The sequence below is a fragment of the Arachis ipaensis genome, chromosome B08 (genome assembly GCF_000816755.2).
Source record: "Arachis ipaensis cultivar K30076 chromosome B08, Araip1.1, whole genome shotgun sequence".
In the NCBI taxonomy this organism is placed as follows: Eukaryota; Viridiplantae; Streptophyta; class Magnoliopsida; order Fabales; family Fabaceae; genus Arachis; species Arachis ipaensis.
In genome coordinates, this window is record NC_029792.2 from 11,919,853 (window position 1) to 11,939,690 (window position 19,838).

At 35.3% G+C, this 19,838-nt stretch overlaps 1 protein-coding gene across 1 annotated transcript; it reads right to left on the minus strand.

Moving 5' to 3' along the window:
• Nucleotides 16,320-19,735, minus strand: LOC107610522 (glucose-6-phosphate 1-dehydrogenase, cytoplasmic isoform-like). Its single transcript, XM_021108892.1, has 13 exons — nt 19,638-19,735; nt 19,446-19,535; nt 19,259-19,394; nt 18,963-19,048; nt 18,700-18,766; nt 18,392-18,578; nt 18,014-18,171; nt 17,854-17,922; nt 17,654-17,712; nt 17,371-17,407; nt 17,067-17,138; nt 16,644-16,791; nt 16,320-16,554 (listed from the first exon to the last, which is right to left on the minus strand). The coding sequence occupies exons 3-13, from the start codon at nt 19,382-19,384 to the stop codon at nt 16,436-16,438; spliced, it is 1,128 nt and encodes a 375-aa protein (XP_020964551.1). The 5' UTR covers nt 19,385-19,394; nt 19,446-19,535; nt 19,638-19,735; the 3' UTR covers nt 16,320-16,435.

Consider the following 19,838-nt stretch of genomic DNA (forward strand, 5'->3'; position numbering starts at 1 on the left):
CATCACCAAGGAAACTTGCCTTTTGATCTATTCTGTCCAATTCTTCATGGAGAACTTGCGTTGGAGGTTGTGCACTACCCTCCTCAACATCAATTTCAAGCTTCTTGGTGGAATACACTGTAACTATAGCTTCCCATGGAGGTTCAGCATCTCCTAAGTCTTCAACCACTTCTTCCTCTTCAACAATTACAGCTTCCTCCAATTGTTTCAATATAAAGTCACATTCCTCACTTTCCACTGGAGTTTTTAATTTCTCCTTCATGCTACGCTCCTCATTAGATTCTCCACATGCGGTCATGGGGGTACTTTGAGTGTTGAAGTGTAGTGAAGCTAAATTATCTACTACTTCGGTCAAGGTAGCTATGAACCTAGTGTCTCCCGCTGCATATCTCTTTGCTCTTGAAGTAGTGAAGTGAGAGAATCATCTATTGGGACTTAGGGTGGATATGAGGATTCATTACTTGGGAGGAAAGGTTCATGAGAAGAGGGTGGTTCATCATGATAAGGATGTGGCGGTTCAACACTCTCCATCTTTTTCACTTGTTGCACAACACACTCTTCCGTGTTCTCAAGTGGAGATTTGTTAGCTATGAGAGCTTCGTGTGCTTTTCGGCTTTGCTCTCGCTCCATTTGATGGATGGTTGCTTGAAGTTGATCCATTGTTTCCTTAAAATGATCTGGTGGCTCTTGTTTCGCTTGGTTAACATAATTAGGATCATATTGTGGCTGAAAGTTCTCATACATTGGAGGTGGTGTATATTGAAGTGGTGGTTCTTGGGAGTAATTGGGTTGGAATGGGGATGGTTCTAAGTATGTCTCGTAAGACTCATAAGGCTCTTGGTATGGTGGGTAAGGATTAGGGTCATATGGGGGTGTTTGGTAACATGGGGCTTATGAGTACGGTGGTTCAAAACTATATTGAGGATGGGGTTCAAAGGTATATTGTGGTGGGTGTTGATTGTCACGAAGAGGTCCACCATAACCATTGGATTGATAGGAATCTTGGAATGGCTCTTGCTCATAGTACGTTGGTGGAGGTTGTTGCCAAGAGGGTTGATCAAATCCTTGAGGCTCCTCCCACCATTGATTGTCCCATCCTTGATGCATGTTCTCATTGTAGCTTCCATTTCCTACAACATAATTTGAACCAAACTCATAACCAAAGCAGTGAGAATTCATAGTAGCAAATAAAAATAAAACTAATAAAAATAAGCAACAAAGTCCTAAAACTAGCAAAAACTAACAAACAAGAAAAAGGCAAATATATACAATAACCAATAATAAGGCACACATTTGCAATTTCCCGGCAACGGCGCTAAAAATTGATGGAGGGAAATTGTCGGTAAAGAATTCACAAAAATAATTACGTTGCAAGTATAGTTCTAAACCAACAATGAATCCTCAAATCAAATTTAATTTGTTTGTCACTTAAGCAAACCCAATAAATTAACCGAAGTATTTAAACCTCGAGTCGTCTCTCAAGGAATTGTAGGGAAGTGTTTATTATTGGTTACAAGATTGTATCTTTTTGGGTTTTGTAATAAGAAACAAGAAAGTAAATAACAAGGAAATAAAATAACAACTAAGAAAAGTCCTAGCAAGGATTGAGAATTAGAAGTCCTATCCTAATTATCATTATCAATTGTGATGGTAATTGCCTTTTGCTTTCACTTAGTTAACCTCTAACAATGAAGGTAAGTCAAGTGAGTAAAATCAACTTAGGTTCACAAGTCCTAATCTAAGACTAGATTTAGTGAAGTCTAAGCCAACTAGCAAGTCTCAATTACCAATCAATAAAAGACTTTTGATAACTCAAGAGTCTCTAAATAATGAATCCAAGTTAAGAACATAAAAATCTAAATTAAAATCCTCCCAAGCATTTTATCAAACCTTTGGAAGGCACAGAATAAAAACATAGAAAATTAATAAGAGATAATAAAATCTAAGATACCCAATTGCAAGACAACAATGACTAACAATTAAAGAGAGCAACAATAAACATAGAAAACATAAATTGCATTAGAAGAAATCAAATGTAACAATAGCTCATAAACATGAAAATGGCAAAAAAAAAGGGAAATAACAAGGGAGGAAGATGAACTAAAATGCTTGAACAAATAAAAGTAGGAGAAAACTAAATTAAAGTAAAATTGAACCTGAACCTAAGGAGAAATTGAAAGAGAAACCCTAAAACCTAGAGAGATGAGAGAGCCTATCTCTCTAGAAAACTACATCTAAAACCTAAAATTATGTGAATGAATGTTGAATGATTCAATCCCCCACTCTGCAGCCTCTAATCTGTATTTTCGGATTTGAAACTGGGCCAAAAATAGCTCAAAAATCACCCCCAGCATTTTCTGATATCTGCAGCACGTGACGCTCTGTCACGCGTACGCGTTGCCCACGCGTACGCGTCACTTAACATTTCCTGGTCACGCGTACGTGTAACCTAATTTTAAGGCAACTATGGCAAATTGCATATCATTTTAAAGCCCCGGATGTTAGCTTTCCAACGCAATTGGAACCGCCTCATTCGGACCTCTGCAGCTCAAGTTATGATCAATTTAGTACAAAGAGGTCAGGATTGTCAACTTAGCAATTCCTTCAATTTCTTGTATTTCTTCCACTTTTGCATGCTTCCTTTCCATCTTCTAAGCCATTCCTGCCCTATAAACCCTGAAAACACTTAACAAACATATCACGGCATCGAATAGTAATAAGAGAGAATTAAAATTAGCAAATTTAAGGCCAAAGAAGCATGTTTTCAATCATAGCACAAAATCAGGAAGGAAAATGTAAAACATATGATTTCTATGAATAAGTGTGAGAATAATGAATAAAATCCACTGAATTAAGCACAAGATAAACCCTAAAAATAGGGTTTATCACACGCCTAAGGAGTTAGAGAGATTCGAGCTCAAAGTGGTTGAATTTCGACGTTTTTGTGACACTTTTGGCTAAAAACGAAGTTGCACCATCATCAGCTGTGATTCTGCCCTTGTGTGCACGTTTTGTAGTGTGTGAAAGGTTTAATAACTGAATTACATAAGAGGTAAGGGTTAGGATTATTTAGAGTATGGTTGTGCTTGTTTCGGTGCTTATATGAGCGACTTTATGGTGAATTTGTGTTTGTTTTGAATTTTTGAAAATTTTGTGAGTTACCACTGTTTTGGCTTGCTAAATATGTGTAACATACTGTTATGTTGCCTCTGGATTTTGTGTGAAAACAGCCTAAAACATGGAAGTGCTTGGGGTTAAAGTTTCAAGCTTTAAACGTCACAAAAAGTGAAGAAAAATATAAAAACTGCATCTCTGAAATTTTCAGTCACTAAGAGCACAAAAATTATGAGAGAAAAGAGTTAAAAAGTAGTAATAAAAATAGTTTTAATCCTATGGAAAGGAGGTGGAAAGGTAAAAAGGGTCTTATGGTCATTTTTTGGTAAAAAGAGAGAGTTAAAAATGTAATTTAAATGAAAAATAAGTAAAATTATGAATTTAGTGTCATAGGGATAAAATAGTAATTATATAAATTATTTGGGTCAAGATTATAATTATAAAAAAGTTTCAGACCTAAATAAAAGCTTTAGTAAACGTTAAAAGTAAAACGATAAAAAGTGGTAACTAGAATAAGTAAATAAATTAATAAAGGGTAAAATGATCTTTTAGGTCTCTAAGGATAGAATTGGCATTAATTAAAAGTATTATTGATAATTTGGTCATAGAAAAATATTAGGATTAACTCGGTAACATTTTGACGCTAAATTAGGTTAAACGGTAAAACTAGAGTACTTAGGGGCATATTAGTAATTTTAGGAATAAAGTCAAAATTAAAAATTATTAATTAACTTAATAAAGGATAAGAAGGTCTCTTAGGGAAAATATGAGGGTAAAATGGTGAAGTACACTAGTGGTGAAAGCGTCACTAAAAGCCTAAAGAAAACTAGAAAAACTAAGTTATATAAAAAAAAGGGTAAAATTGGAAATGTACAAAAATTTCAAGGCCAGATTTGAAAATATATAAAAGCACTAAGGTAAAATAGTAAATGTGACGAAGGTTGAGTTTTAAAGAGCAGAGACCGGGCACAAGTTGTATTTAAAAAGAAGGGGAGAGAGAAGTCCCTTAGAGATAAAGTTTATTAAGATGTGCCGCGGAAAAATAACTGGAAACCCCAAGGTGCTTGAGGTTGTTTGGAGGCGGGTATTACCCACTGACTGCTAAAAATATGTTTTCCCTTTGTGCGTATATTATGGCGTCATGCTTTGCGACGATTGCCTGTGTCACGGACTGGTGATATTCTTAACCACATCGACACGTATGCACGGACGGACGCAATCGGGAAACCATATCTAGGACTAGTTCCTAGGTAACGTTGGGTTGCGGATAGTCAACCAACACATGAGCTCATGGCCTGCACAGGACCAAGCATGCATCATACTTGGTTGCTGCATTCTCTATGTTTATGATTGCTTACTTGTACCTGTGATTGTGTTTTATCCCCACTTCTTGTATTCTGTACTTGGTTACTATTCTGCTATATACTTGTGCCTTTACTTGTTTGTGTGACTTATTGACCTAACTGCACGAAGTCTTAGACTTAGGCTGTGGAACCCCTTAGGATTCCTGTGTAGTACCCTGCTGGGAACCTTAGGTTCTCACCCCTTACTTCCCCGTTCCGCAGATGCAAATCGGCAAGATCATCTTTGAGTTTTCAGCCTTGGGACTAGCGAGCAACAGTAGCATTACCGGAGGGTCAGATCGACTTCTCTTACTTCCACACAGTACTTCCGTGTTTCTTTAGCTACCAAGAATAGATGACCAGCAGTAGTTATAATAGTAGCAGTAGTAGTAGTTGTCTTTGCCCTCGCTTTGTATAGACTTTTAGAGGGCTAGGTGCTTTTGTAAATACCTATATAAACAAGTTAGAATGGGTCCCAGACTAAGGTGACTCTTGTGAGTCGAGGGCTGTTAGTATAAATATGGAGTCTGTAAATATTTTTATGAATAAGCAACGACATAACATGGTGTGAATAATGATGTACTAAATGAGCCTTCGGGCATATATGTATGATATTATTATGTTTTCTGTATTTTCTATGCATTATGTATATATTATCTATATAACTATTATCTATTTCGTTACATCTATATATCTGACACGCGATCTCAACTAGCGCTATAAGCTCATATGTATATATTTAATATAAGGTCTAGAGTCTCTAGGGAATGCCGTGTAGTATCGCCTGGCGGCTAGCAATGGTCATGACGTGCTAGAAGTTGGGTCGTTACAAAATGGTATCAGAGCAGTTCGTCCTTGGTAGAGCCTGGGGATGGACTGACCATGCTTCACCGCATGCTCTGCTTGTGTTTTTCTATGCTGCTAGGGTATCTCTATTGATACATCTTGCATGATGGTCTGTGAGCATTCATTTTGGAAATGTTAGCACTTAAATTGGATATGTTAAGATTGATCACTTTAACGTTGATCTTTGGTGTTAACAGGATCTCAATGTCTGCAAATAGGCATAGCCCTCGTCAATCGAGTTCGAGTTCCAAGCCGACATTTGACCCGGCCGCCTTGTTAGAATCTATGAATGCAATGGCTGCAGTTGTGCGCGATTCCGTCGCTGCAACCAACAGAGCGGTGGAAAGAATGGAACGGCAGCAAGGGAACAGTAATGGGAATGGCCATGAAAATGGAAACGGACTGGAAAATACCGTACCCGGGGGGATGGGCTAATGACTTTGGCATCTTTCCTTAAAGTTAATCTGCCCAACTTCTTTGGAACCACCAACCTGACCGGGGCAGATGATTGGTTTTGTGGCATGGAACGGGCTCTACAAGTGCAACATGTCCCTGAAGAACAACCAGTGGAATTCGCCACTTACATGCTGAAGGGGAATGCACAACATTGGTGGCAGGGAGTGAGCCAGTTGTTGGAACAAGGAGGCGCTGAGATCACTTGGGCTAACTTCCACACTGAGTTCTATAAGAAGTATTACCCTCCGTCCGCCCACACTGCCAAGGAGTTGGAATTGCTGCAGTTGAGGCAGGAAAGCATGACGGTGGTTGAGTACACCCGGATATTCGAGGACTTTAGCCGATTTTTGAAGTTGTGCCAAGGAAATCTTGCAGATATAAGGAGTGAAAGTGTATTAAGTATGAGAGAGGTCTCAGAGAGGAGCTGTTAGCCTTAGTGGGTCCAATGGAGATCAGGAACTTTGCTGAATTAGTCAATAAGAGTCAACTAGGGGAGGAATGTTCAAAGAAGTTAGCAGTTGCACGAGCAAATCGTCGAGAGGCTGCACAACAAAGTTTCGATCAGAGACTAGCCACTCGAGATAGAGATTTCAAATCTAATGGAAAGCAACAGCACCGGAACCGATATGGAGGCGACCTTCCCATTCGTTTTAATGGTAGTAACAATAATCATGACCTAGGATGGGTACAGGGAGAACAACCTCAGCAAACTCAGGATGACCTCATATGCCCAAAGTGTGGGAAAAATTATGGTAGGAGGCCTTGCCAGTTTGGTACAAATATATGTTACTACTGCAATAATGAGGGACATCTGGCAAGGGACTGCCGCAAGAGGATTTCAGATAGGGCCTCTAGACCCCATCACCAGGGCAGAGTTTTATTGTGACTACTAACCAGTGCCACTAGATACGGTCACTTCGCTTAAGGTGAGTATTACGCCAATTAAGAATATTAACCATAATACAAGACATAGATGTCTTTATAATTTCTTGTGCATAACTGAAATTTTGAGGGCAAAATTTTCTTTAAGGAGGGTAGAATGTAAGAACTTGATTTTCAGTAAACAGATTTTTCTGGCTATTTTAAAATTTATTTCACAAAATTTTGAACCACGGCCTAATTAGAAATAGTGAGGTTGGCCCAATGGTAAAAAAATGAAAGTTAAAGAAAAAAGAAAAAAATTAAAAAGAAAAAGGCCATTAGTATGGTCAAAATTGACTTTATGAGGGTAATTAATCCCCCTAAATCAAGTTTGACTAATAAATAATAAATATTAGCTTACCATTGGTTTATTTCCCTCACTAGAGACTTTTTGAGCCGGGAATTCACTTTTAATGACGGTTTTGCGTGCGTCGAGAAAAACTCTAGTAACCGAAAACCTCGGAATCAGTGGTCAAAATAATTTTTACCCAACTAAATGTGCCTCAAAATTTATATTAGCCATCCATTTATAATTTACTCCTTTAAGAATAAATAGTAGCCATTAATTATTTTACCACACGTTAAAATTTACCCTGAACCGAATTTCTGACTCGTATTCTGCAAACGACTCCTAGAGACCCCAAATCTTCTTACTTGGCATCCAAGTAACTTGTATCTCTTTCTCAACCTCTAGCCCGAGACTATCTCAGCCTTTCACCCCTCGCTGCTGTGTTTCAACCTCGAGTAACTAATTGCGGTTAATTGTGGATAAGCTCAACACGCAAGCGCTGACCAAACTTCCTCGTTTTCACGCCGCTTATTCATTGAAGCCCAGTCCTTGACCACGAAACTTTTAGCCACTTTTACCATCATAAATTCAGCAAGACTTTGATTTTTTATTTAAGAAAGCACTGGCCACAACATTCACAAAACACTTTACACATTTTTACACTCTTTTGACCGAATTCTTGAGAGAGAAAGAGACAAAATTCTTGTATGTATTCTCTATGACCCAGCCCCTATTTCAACTCTTCTTTTATTATTTTTCATATGTTCTTCAAGTACCCAATCCATACAAACACAAACACTTGCCCAGTTTTGCCAATCTTTGCGTTTATATCAAAATTTCGGCTAGGTAAACTCTTGTTCTTTCTTCTTTCCTTTTCTATTTAAAAACAGTAGATATGATGAATTCCTACTCTCCTCTATGTATAGAAAACTCCTCTTGAAGCACCCATGGAGCACACCTAAGGAGTTAGAGAGATTCGAGTTCAAAGTGGTTGAATTTTGACGTTTTTGCGACACTTTCGGCGAAAAACGAAGTTGCACCATCATCAGCTATGATTCTGCCCTTGTGTACATGTTTTACAGTGTGTAAAAGGTTTAATAACTGAATTATATAAGAGGTAAGGGTTAGGATTAGTTAGAGTATGGTTGTGCTTGTTTTCGGTGCTTATATGAGCGACTTTATGGTGAATTTGTGTTTGTTTTGAATTTCTGAAAATTTTGTGAGTTACCACTATTTTAGCTTGCTAAATATGTGTAACATAATGTTATGTTGCCTGTGGATTTTCTGTGAAAACAGCCGGAAATATGAAAGTGCTTGAGGTTAAAGTTTCAAACTTTAAACGTCATAAAAAGTGAAGAAAAATATAAAACTGCACCTCTGAAATTTTCAACCACTAAGAGCACAAAAATTATGAGAGAAAAGCATTAAAAAGTTGTAACAAAAATAGTTTTAATCCTATAGAACGAAGGTGGAAAGGTAAAAAGGGTGTTATGATCATTTTTGGGTAAAAAGAGAGTTAAAAATATAATTTAAATGAAAAATAAATAAAATTCTGAATTTAGTGTCATTAGGGGTAAAATAGTAATTATATAAATTATTTGGGTCAAGATTATAATTATAAAAAAGTTTCAAGTCTAAATAAAAGCTTTAGTAAAGTTAGAAGTAAAACGGTAAAAAGTGGTAACTAGAATAAGTAAATAAATTAATAAAGGATAAAATGATCTTTTAGGTCCCTATGGGTAAAATTGGCATTAATTAAGAATATTATGGATAATTTGGTCATAGAAAAATATTAGGATTAACTCGGTAATATTTTGACGTTAAATCAGGTTAAACGGTAAAACTAGAATACTTAGGGGCATATTAGTAATTTTAGGAATAAAGTCAAAATTAAAAATTATTAATTAACTTAATAAAGGATAAGAAGGTCTTTTAAAAAAAATATGAGGGTAAAATGGTGAAGTACACTAGTGGTGAAAACGTCACTAAAAGCCTAAAAAAAACTAGAAAAACTAAGTTATATAAAAAGAGTAAAGTATCGTTTTTTTCCCCAACGTTTGGGGTAAATCCTAAAGTTGTCCCTAACATTTTAATCGTCCTATTTAAGTCCCTAACGTTTTTAAATTGACTCAATGGTGTCCTGCTGTTAAAGATCCGTTAATAGAATTGACGGCGGGACAACATTGAGACGATTTTGAAACGTTAGAGACTTAAATAGGATGAAAACGTTGAGGACAAAAATGATACATAGAAATAAATTTTAATTTAATTTTATCCTTCAATAATATCAATTTTTTACTATACACAATATTCAATTATTTTTTAATCACGAAGTAAATTACACCTAATCACATTACTTTCATTCTAAATAAATTAATTTTTTTAATAATTTTACTCTTAAAGATTCTTAGTTATCATGAAATATTTGTAGAATGACTAGTATATAAATTTGTGGAAAAAAATTAATATATATATATTCATACAATAAAATATAAATTATACATTTTGTCTCTAATGTATCAAAATTCTTTAAAATTATAAAAAAAAATTTATTTAAAATGAAAGTAATGCGATTAAGTATAATTTACTTAGATGTGATTAAAAAATAATTGAATAATATGTGCAGTAAAAAATTGATATTATTGAAGGATAAAATTAAATTAAAATTTATATTTATGTATCATTTTTGTCCCCAACGTTTTCATCCTATTTAAGTCCCTAACGTTTCAAAATCGTCTCAATTTTGTCCTGCCGTCAATTCTGTTAACAGATCCCTAACGGTAGGATAACATTAAGTCAATTTTGAAACATTAGGGACTTAAATAAAATGATTGAAACGTTAGAAACAACTTTGGGACTTACCCCAAACGTTGGGGACAAAAACGATACTTTACTCATATAAAAAAAAGGGTAAAATTGAAAATGTACAAAAATTTCAAGCACAAAATTGAAAATATATAAAAGTATTAAGGTAAAATAGTAAATGTGACGAAGGCTGAGATTTAAAGAGCAGAGATCTGGCACAAGTTGTATTTAAAAAGAAAGGGAGAGAGAAGTTCCTTAGAGATAAAGTTTATTGAGATGTGCCGTGAAAAAATATCTGTGAACCCCAAGGTGCTTGAGGTTGTTTGGAGGCGGGTATTACCCACTGACTGCTAAAAATCTATTTTCCCTTTGTGCGTATATTATGGCATCAAGATTTGCGACGATTGCCTGTGTCACGGACTGGTGGTATTCTTAACCACATCGACACGTATGCACGGACGGACGCAATCGGGAAATCATATCTAGGACTAGTTCCTACGTAATGTCGGGTTGCGGGTAGTCAACCGACGCATGAGCTCATGGCCTGCATAGGACCAGGCATGCATCATACTTGGTTTTTGCATTCTCTATGTTTGTGATTGCTTACTTGTACCTGTGATTGTGTTTTATCCCTGCTTCTTGTATTCTGTGCTTAGTTACTATTCTGCTATATACTTGTGCTTTTACTTGTTTGTGTGACCTACTGACCTGTATAAAGTCTTAGACTTAGGCTGTAGAATCCCTTAGGATTCCTGTGTAGTACCCTGCTGGGAACCTTAGGTTCTCACCCCTTACTTTCCCGTTCCGCAGATGCAAACTGGCAAGATTTTCTTTGAGTTTTCAGCCTTGGGACTAGCGAGCAGTAGTAGCATTACCGGAGGGTCAAAGCGACTTCTCTTTCTTCTATATAGTACTTCCATGTTTCTTCAGTTACCAGGGATAGATGACCAGCAGTAGTTATAATAGTAGCAGTAGTAGTAGTTGTCTTTGCCCTCGCTTTCTATAGACTTTTAGAGGGCTAGGTGCTTTTGTAAATACCTATATAAACAAGTTAGAATGGGTCCCAGACTAAGGTAACTCTTGTGAGTCGAGGCCTGTTAGTATAAATATGGAGTCTGTAAATATTTTCATGAATAAGCAACGACGTAACCTAGTGTGACTAATGATGTACTAAATGAGCCTTCAGAAATATATGTATGACATTACTATGTTTAATGTATTTTCTATGCATCATTTATATATTATCTATTTAACTATTATCTATTTCGTTAAATCTATATATCTGACACGCGATCTCGACTAGTGCTACAGGCTCATATGTATATATTTAATATAAGGTCTAGAGTCTCTAGGAAAAGCCGTGTAGTAGTGCCTGGCGGCTAGCAATGGTCATGACCTGCTAGAAGCTGGGTCATTACATTCATCCTCATATTGAATGAATGAAAAGGCTTCCTCATCATCAACATCATAATCCTCCATTGGATTACTCTCATATTCTCCCAAATACTCAGTTAGGATAATCGTAATGGTTCAGACCATTTCATCTTCTCCTTCTTCGAAGTACTCTTCATCTAAACCAGCAACCTTGTCCTTATCACCATTAGAAACAGTAATCACTGCTTTTCCTTTATCCAACTTCACAGGGGAGGAAACTCCCTTTGGATACATCTCTCCATCAATCGGGAAGACTATTCGAGTGTGCACAGAAGGTGTTGTCCCTTTAACTTTGTCAACTGGAGATACCTTGGGTGGCTATCGTCCTCTTCGTCCTCTGCCCCTTGGATACCCTCTGGCTCGACCATGGAAGTAAGGATATCGACGTCAAGGAGGAACTCTATGCCCCCATTGTGGGTTACGCTTATAATGAGTGTCCCTGTTCTGAAACTCTTGGCAGTTTCGAATCCAATGTACACCTATGACTTGAGAACAGTTTATAGGTGCAATAGTGCTTTTCTGAGGTCCTCCAAAACTTTCCCCTTCCATCCGTCGAATAGGCTGTTTCTGACGGGCTTGTTCTTCTCTGTGAGCCAATTCCTTCTTCATCCTTTCCTTCTCAAAAATTGCCGCAACCTCAGCATCAAAAACTGCATTGCATCGAGGACACAGAGATACGTCCCGCTCCCTTAATTTCTGTTGCACCAAGAAACCCATCAACCCATCTCCTGCCCCAGGGTATATAGATCAGACATTTGATTTAAAGTTTCCTAGGGCCATATCAAAGTCATAAGACATTCCAACCATATTCACCCCAAAATATGGTTCAGCAAAACTGGCTTCACTGTAAAAAAGATCAAAAAAAATCAAGTTTCATTTCTTTTTTTACTATCATCAAATTTCAACCGTCCTTCCATGATGATTTCTTGCATCAAATCTCTGAAACGAACACAATTGTTAGTTGAATGACTAGTTGCATGGTGAAACTTACAATAAGGTTTTCTTTTTAAATCTTTTTACCGAAAGCAAAGTTCTGCCTTCAGGTAAAACTAAATGTTTATCTTTAAGCAACACATTGAAAATCTGATCAAATTTCGAAATATCAAAACTATATCTTTTCCCGCTTTTCAATTTTGAATCATTCAACTTCTCATTGTTAGGGATTTTCTTGAGTAAAAAACAGACATAAGGAGGGTCTTTCCTAAGTTCAGCCAAATCAACTTCTGCATCTAAATCGGACTCCTCATCAGAGGATTCCATGGCCACATAAGAATCTTTCTCCTTACAAGAGAAAGGTTTACTCTTCAACCTCCTTTTGTTCTTATATTTCTCTTTTTCTTTCTTCATAATTTCTACTTGACGAACTCTCTCAGCCAAATGGACCAAGTCAGAAATATGCACATTGAATAATTTTCGACGCATATAAAATCCTAACCCCATAATTGCTATCTTTACTACTTCACTTTCAGGAAGATACACATAACAACGACTTCTAGCATTTTTGAAATGAATCATCTAAGGATGGTTTCACCATCGTCATGTTTCAAAGCCACTAGGTCAGTAACTGCCACATTTAGTTCTCCCCGATAAAATTGGGCATGAAAAGCAGTTTCTAACTGAGCCCATGTTGTTATCGAATTTGGTCTAAATTAGGGAACCAAGTAAACACATTCTTCGTTAACGAAGAATGAAAAAATTTTATTTTCAAATTTTCATCATTAGCCAAATTTCCAATCTCAACCAAATATCGAGCAACATGTTCAGTAGTCGATTCTCCAACTTCTCTTGCAAACTTTGTGATTATCTTAGGATTTTTCATTCCTCTTGGCACTTCAGCCATTTGAACACTATGAGAAAAAGCTGACACAAAGTGGGGTCAATTCATGAATCCTATATTGAATCCAACCATATTTAGAACATCTTCCACAATTCTTGTAACCTAATAACATTCACCGACATTATTAGCACGTAATCGAGCCAGGACATCATCTGCATTTTGACCACGAGAAATTAATTGAGGATTTTCTCTGTTTCTAAAAATATCATTTTTGTTTTGAAATAAATTTTCAAAACCCTCATTATTTCCTCTAGCATCTTGCCTTTCTCCTTCATCATAATTAATGATTCGGGCAACTCGCTCGACTTGCCTCGCAAGACGATCGAACTTCGATTCGTGATTAGCCATCATAGGATTTTGAATTGTGGTCATTTGTTGAGTCAATAAATTGATCAAATCATGATGGCTTTCTTCTACATGTTGTCGAAATGCTGCTATTGAATTAGAAGTATTCGATGTAGAACCCACATTATAATCACGAAAATACTCGGATTGCTGTTGTAGATTTTGAACATTGTTTATTCCACTTGTACCCCCAAATCGGATCAGAAGAACAAAATCACTTACTGGTAGGGTATAACCAGGAGGAAGGCCATAAGGAGGCCAACCAGCAGTTACTTGGGGCTGAATCGGGGATGGATTACCACGTGGACGAGTATTACGCCCGTTATTTTCAGCCTGCACATTAGTAACCGCCACACTTTCATTTACAACCACCCCTTCCGAACGTGAAATAACGTCCGAAGGTTGTACATTTACTGGTGCACTGTCATTTGTGGTCGAACCACCATTCACATTCGAAACTTTGTCAGCGATGTGAATAATTCTTCCACTCCTAATTAATTGCATACACTAAGTGACACCAAAATCATTTGACACACTTCAATTTAAAACTGTCCCGCCGGACGTGCCAATTTGTTTTGTCAATTTTTAACAAATCGAAGGTGGTTCAATTCTAATGGTCTGGGAGTGAAACCAACTCCTCTTTTGCGGGTACCAGTTTTCTAACAGTGCATCAAAGATTCTCGAATTAGACGAGATTTAAAGAAAAGACCGAAAAGACATAAATAAAGGCTTTGAAAATAAAATTGACTAGAATTAAAATGGTTTGCGTTGAATTTAAACAAAGCAGTAAAATGCCTTCGATTAAATCAAAGGTCTTTTGACATGGAAATTAAAGGTTTCGAAACATAAAACTGAGCAAGTAAAGTAAATGTTGCTTGAAAGATAAATTTGCATGAAAAGTAAAGTTTGCAAAAAAAGATAAATGGAAAATAAAGACATGTGGAAGGAAACCTACAGAAAATTAACTCGAAGCAGACTCAGAAAGTCCCTGGGATGTGAGTGTATGTGAGTAATTTTTGAAGCAAAGATCCAACCTTTATATCTTCGAGCTTTCTTCTGTTTATAGCCATCTCCTAACCAATCGAATCAAAGTGTAACCACCACGTGTGTCAAAACATATGTAACCGTTCCCGCTTCTTCTACTTTATAATGTAGCGTCTTAAAAAGCAAACTTTAAAACTTGATGTCTTCGATTTACCTCTTCGACTAACTATAATATTAAAGCTTCAAGTCAATATCAAAATGCCTTCCTCGATACAGGCTTCCTTCTGAGAGTACACGCCTGCTGTTTTTCAAATCACTTCCTTTTTCAAAATTAATTATTTTTCGACTAATACATACATAAATTTTTTTTTCAATTTCTTTAACCTAACTTAGTGAATCTAACTATCTTAATATGTTCATAGTAATCTATGGTAAATATTATAGTAACTCAATATTTATGATTCGTCTGTTTAATCTATCTTTTTTAATAAATTATTTTAAATTACTAGCCATTAACTAAATTATTTTAAATTATTGTATATAATATTTTTGTGATTTTAATTGTCAATAATAATACATGACAAAAATTGCATAGGTAAAAGAAAGCATGTGTCTTTCAACTATATTAGGTGTTGGATTGCCGTGAATTCCATATTAGATAGGACTCAAATTAACTAAAAAATACAACTTTATAATCTTCTTATTTGTAAATTTTTTATATTTAATCAATTGGAATTAGTCAATTGATTATTGATTAGTTTAATCTTTTATTTAAATAAATTTTTGAGAGTCTGAATACTACTTTATGTATGTAATAATTTATTGACCAACAATAAATTTTTAAATTATACATTCCAAATCATTGATAAGAGATAAATAAATAATTCTAAAATACTATAAATATAATAAGATAAATAATAACGACTTTAATTTCTTAAAAAAAAATAAGATAAACTCAGGTCTAAATTCTAAAACCTAAATTTAACCTTATTCTTAAATCATATACTTTCTTTGCATTTGATAAATGAATGAGTTGATTATATATAAATACAACTTATAGAAGACTTAAACAGTTAAACTAATATTGATGTGTTCCATGTTAAAAAGTGTTTTCAAATTAAATATAATTTTTAGAAAAACTTAAAATTTTAACTTATTTTACATTGTCATAAACCATACACTCAATTATAAAATACAAGTTATATAAATATAAACAATATCAATTTATTCAATGTAACAAAAATATTTACGAACAAGATCTATGCAATTATTGATTATTAGAAAGCTTACAAAAAGATCATTTGTATATCCATTAGTGAATGAATACAAGAAATCAATAGATGGAGTGCACTTCTTCAGTGATTCGGCAAGAAGATTTAGTTTAATTATTACAAATTGTGATAAAAATAAAATAATTTTGGATTTAACCGTGCCAATTCGGCATTTAGATATCATGGAATTTGATTCTAAACAGTGTATTGGGAGATCTATATTTGCTATATCAACATCAAACTTCTAATCTCAATGAATGCATCTGACAATATAGAGAATCGTCGAAACATAGGCTATCATATACCATAAGCTTCATGTAAATAGTTTCTAAAGGCTGTAGGCAGATACAAAATCCATTTCTCCGATGTTTCTGACCTAGACATGCACAAGTTTGGAGTGAGGTTTCGTTTAGCAGACATCGATATTTTGATGAATGAGGAAAAATATTGGGAATTGATCCTTTTAATTTTTTTTAACAATTGAGAGAGTAAAGTGTGATCTCTCACCATTAATTTTATAAGTGAGATCAAGAAAAAGAATGAGAGAGAGAGCAATGAAGAGGTAGATATCATACTTTACTTCCTCAATTTTTTTTTAACAATTAAGAGGATCTATTTCCAAAAATATTTACTAGAAAACATTTATATTCACTTTCAAAGCCCATAAAGAACATGTATCTATGTTTGTCATGTTTGCGACTATGGATTATTGACATGATCAACATCTCAATACTTTTTATGTATGAAGAGATAACACCCAAAAATGAAAAAGGTACTGTACTAGAAAATTTCAGGAAAATTTCATGAGGAACATCCTTGAAAATATCATCAGGAACATCTTGAATTGAACTCCTATCTCTGTTTTTCTAGAATCTAAGGCCTTCCCTGCTTTTAGTATGAAGAGAACACCTGATGCCAAAAAGAAAATCATGGAATGCATGACAATATAATTATGTTTATTTTCCTTCGGAAAGAAAATGCTAAAGATTTTATCATACCTTTCCATCTTTCGCTGTGTATGCGCAGAATAACAGCTGCAAAAGTTGGAGTGTTCGAGTCATCAGGTACGGTTAGGTCATCTCTATAGCCTTCATATTGTCCAAGAACAACCTCAGCATCGCTAATAGATACTACTGATTCAAGAAACTGCATTTTTTGTGACCAATAGAGAACACTTTAGACTTTGATTGCATGCTATGGAACATCTCAAAATCTACATAAATATTGAAGTGCAACAACGAAAGGTTCCGGTTATGAAAATATTTCATTGATTCAATTGAAATTTGCAAGTATGAGAACCCGATTTAAAAGGAGAACAAGGATTTTCTGTCTGATATTGATGGCCTCATATCAGAAAAGTCAAATGAAATAGCAGCATAACATGATAATTTTGGCATAAATTGAAGGGAAAATGCGCTCACCTTCACTCTCTCATCCCGAATGTGCTCAGGATTGAGAGAAACAGGCCTTTCCATAGCAACCAAGCAGAGAACCTAAACGGTAGAAAAGTGATGAGAAAAATTCAACATATTCGCTATCTTATGAGCTATGATTTAACAGAAGCATCCACTTAACAAGACAAAATAATTATAACAATGTCAAAGTATATTATTCTATATCATTATGAAAATAAAGAGCTCACCTGAAGCAGATGGTTTTGAATAATGTCTCGGATATTCTGCCAAAGTATATTATCATTATTCATTATGAAAATAAAGAGCTCACCTGAAGCAGATGGTTTTGAATAATGTCTCGGATAATTCTGCCAAATTAAAAGTTGTACACTAATGATTTATACTTCCACAGGCGTAATAAGAGAAATTCTATACAAAACGAATAATAGATATTCAATATTGATGCATATAAAAAAAAATGAAAAATCAAAGTTCAACTTTCAAGATCATCAGTGAAAGTAAAATTGCTACAGAAATTCTTTTCATTAGTATCTCTCACTCATCATTTGAAAGCATCATTGAATAATTTGACTAAAGCAAAATTCTACACATACCCATATTGATCAAAATATCCACCATGGGCTTTAATTATAAAATCCTCTTTGAAAATTATCTGCAATGAAATCAGCAGCCGAATGTTCATTTGGTGTGCACATCAAAAAAAATGTTGACAAGATTAACCCTTAAAAGTTACAACCTTGGGTGAAACCATTAAGCCAATTCCGTAACTTCCGACTTAAAAAAAGAATCTCACCTGTACATTGTCGATGTTGTCACGGTTCCAAAGAGACAAAAACAATTGATTTGCAAAACGAAGTACCAACTGCCGATATGAATAAAATGGAAAGGGTTTAGACAGAGCTCATGGAGCAAACAATAAGTATTAAGTACATCATCATATAACCATTTTTTACCATTTTCTGCACTAGTTCTTTTCCCAAGTAGTGACCAATACGGTAGATTTGTGGCTCCTCAAACAACTCTCCAATCTGAGTACTTAGTTCTTCTGCAGATTCTAGGTCCTTTCCAAAAGGCTTCTCAACTACAATGCGTGTCCACCCACCAAGATTGGCTAAGAAAAGGCAGCAAATGTAGCATCAATAGAAACAAAAGTTAGACATTCTGGATAATAAGCTAAAAGTTATTTCATTATTATTTCCTTTTTAATCGATACATAATAAATAATAACACATGCAGTCATCCTGTAAATCCAAAATCTACGCCGGCAGCAGCTGTATTTTAGAACATTTAAACATAAAATATATGTTAGAACCATAGATGATAACTCATACATTTATTCATGCAACAAGTCTTGATCATCTTGCAAACAAATGGATATACTGAAGGAGGAAGTTCAAGATAGAAAAGCCGCCGAGACGAACCCCCTTCGCTGTTTTTCGAATATTCATGCTCTGAAATCTCTTTGTCCAACAAGCGAAACCCTTCCTCAGAATCGTAAGAGCCACTTATGTATTTGATCTAAATGGAAGAGAAAAAATGAGACAGAATGAACATTTTAGGCTGATAAGAAGTGTTTCTTAGTGAGACTAAAATGAAATTTATATACAAGTACAACAACCCAAACAAGGGAAATGCTAACCAGATTCAGAAAATCCCATACATCTTCCACCTGTTTCGGGGAATGATATTTGGCAGGAATAAGATACCTGCACGAGTCATGTTTGTTATGCTTATAAACAGTGTAAATACAATTGCAACCATAAACTCGTCTCCCTGCATTTATGTATTGTCAATTCTAGAATATCAGGGAAGATTGTAACTGATTGCCATCATTTCCCCTTTGGTATTTCATAAATATTTGGAAAAAGGAAGATGCACTTTTCTTTCTGGAAAAAGCCTCACTCTCGCAATTGATCTCTCAGTTCATCATCAGAGATTTCTGTCCTTGCATAACCAAAAATTTGAACTTCTGTTGGTGGTAGTAACCCCTAAAAATAAATTCACCAAGGCCTAAGAAACAAATCCTTCAAGAAAAAGGAAACAACTATTAGAAAATATCCCATCTACAAAAAGAACAATAGCATGGCGATCATCTTCATCATTTTTCCATTTTAGTTTCACCATAGTTCTATGTAACACGCCAATCAGACATGATCCAAAGACTTTGATATATTGCTCTATAAATGGAAGGCACCAACCTTCTCATACAGGTGGAAAAGTGCGAGAAACAACGACTTCTTCTCAGCCAGATCACCAGAAGCACAAAGCAAAACAATGGAGAATGAGCCAGTTTCAGATACATTTGAAGACTCTCTTGTTCCCATCCTTTAGCAACTATTTATCACGTGTCAAATCAGAAGAAGAACTTAGAATCCCTCTACTTACTCAAGAATTAGGGAAGTGCTTTTTGGACGATTCGCTTACCGAAGTTCAAACTTTTTCCGTGGAAGGACAGGAAAGGGGAGAGTGATTCAGCTGCTAACAAGCGCACCAAAGAAAAATGAAACACCCCTTTTAACTACCAAATTTATCAAAATTGACCCAGATAGAAACAAAAATAAAAAGCTACAAACTTACTTTTATCAAGCATGCAACAAAGTTCAGCTGAAAATCCACACCTAAAAAAAGAAAGATTTGAAGGTTGATTCTAGCTCCATATATCGCCTGCCAATCTGCAGCGCTGTTGGCTTCCCGGTTATCCATTATTTAAAAAGGGTCTCTTTTATTGTTGAGGTTTGGGAAGTTTGTTGTATAAAATTAAAAAATTAAAAAATATAA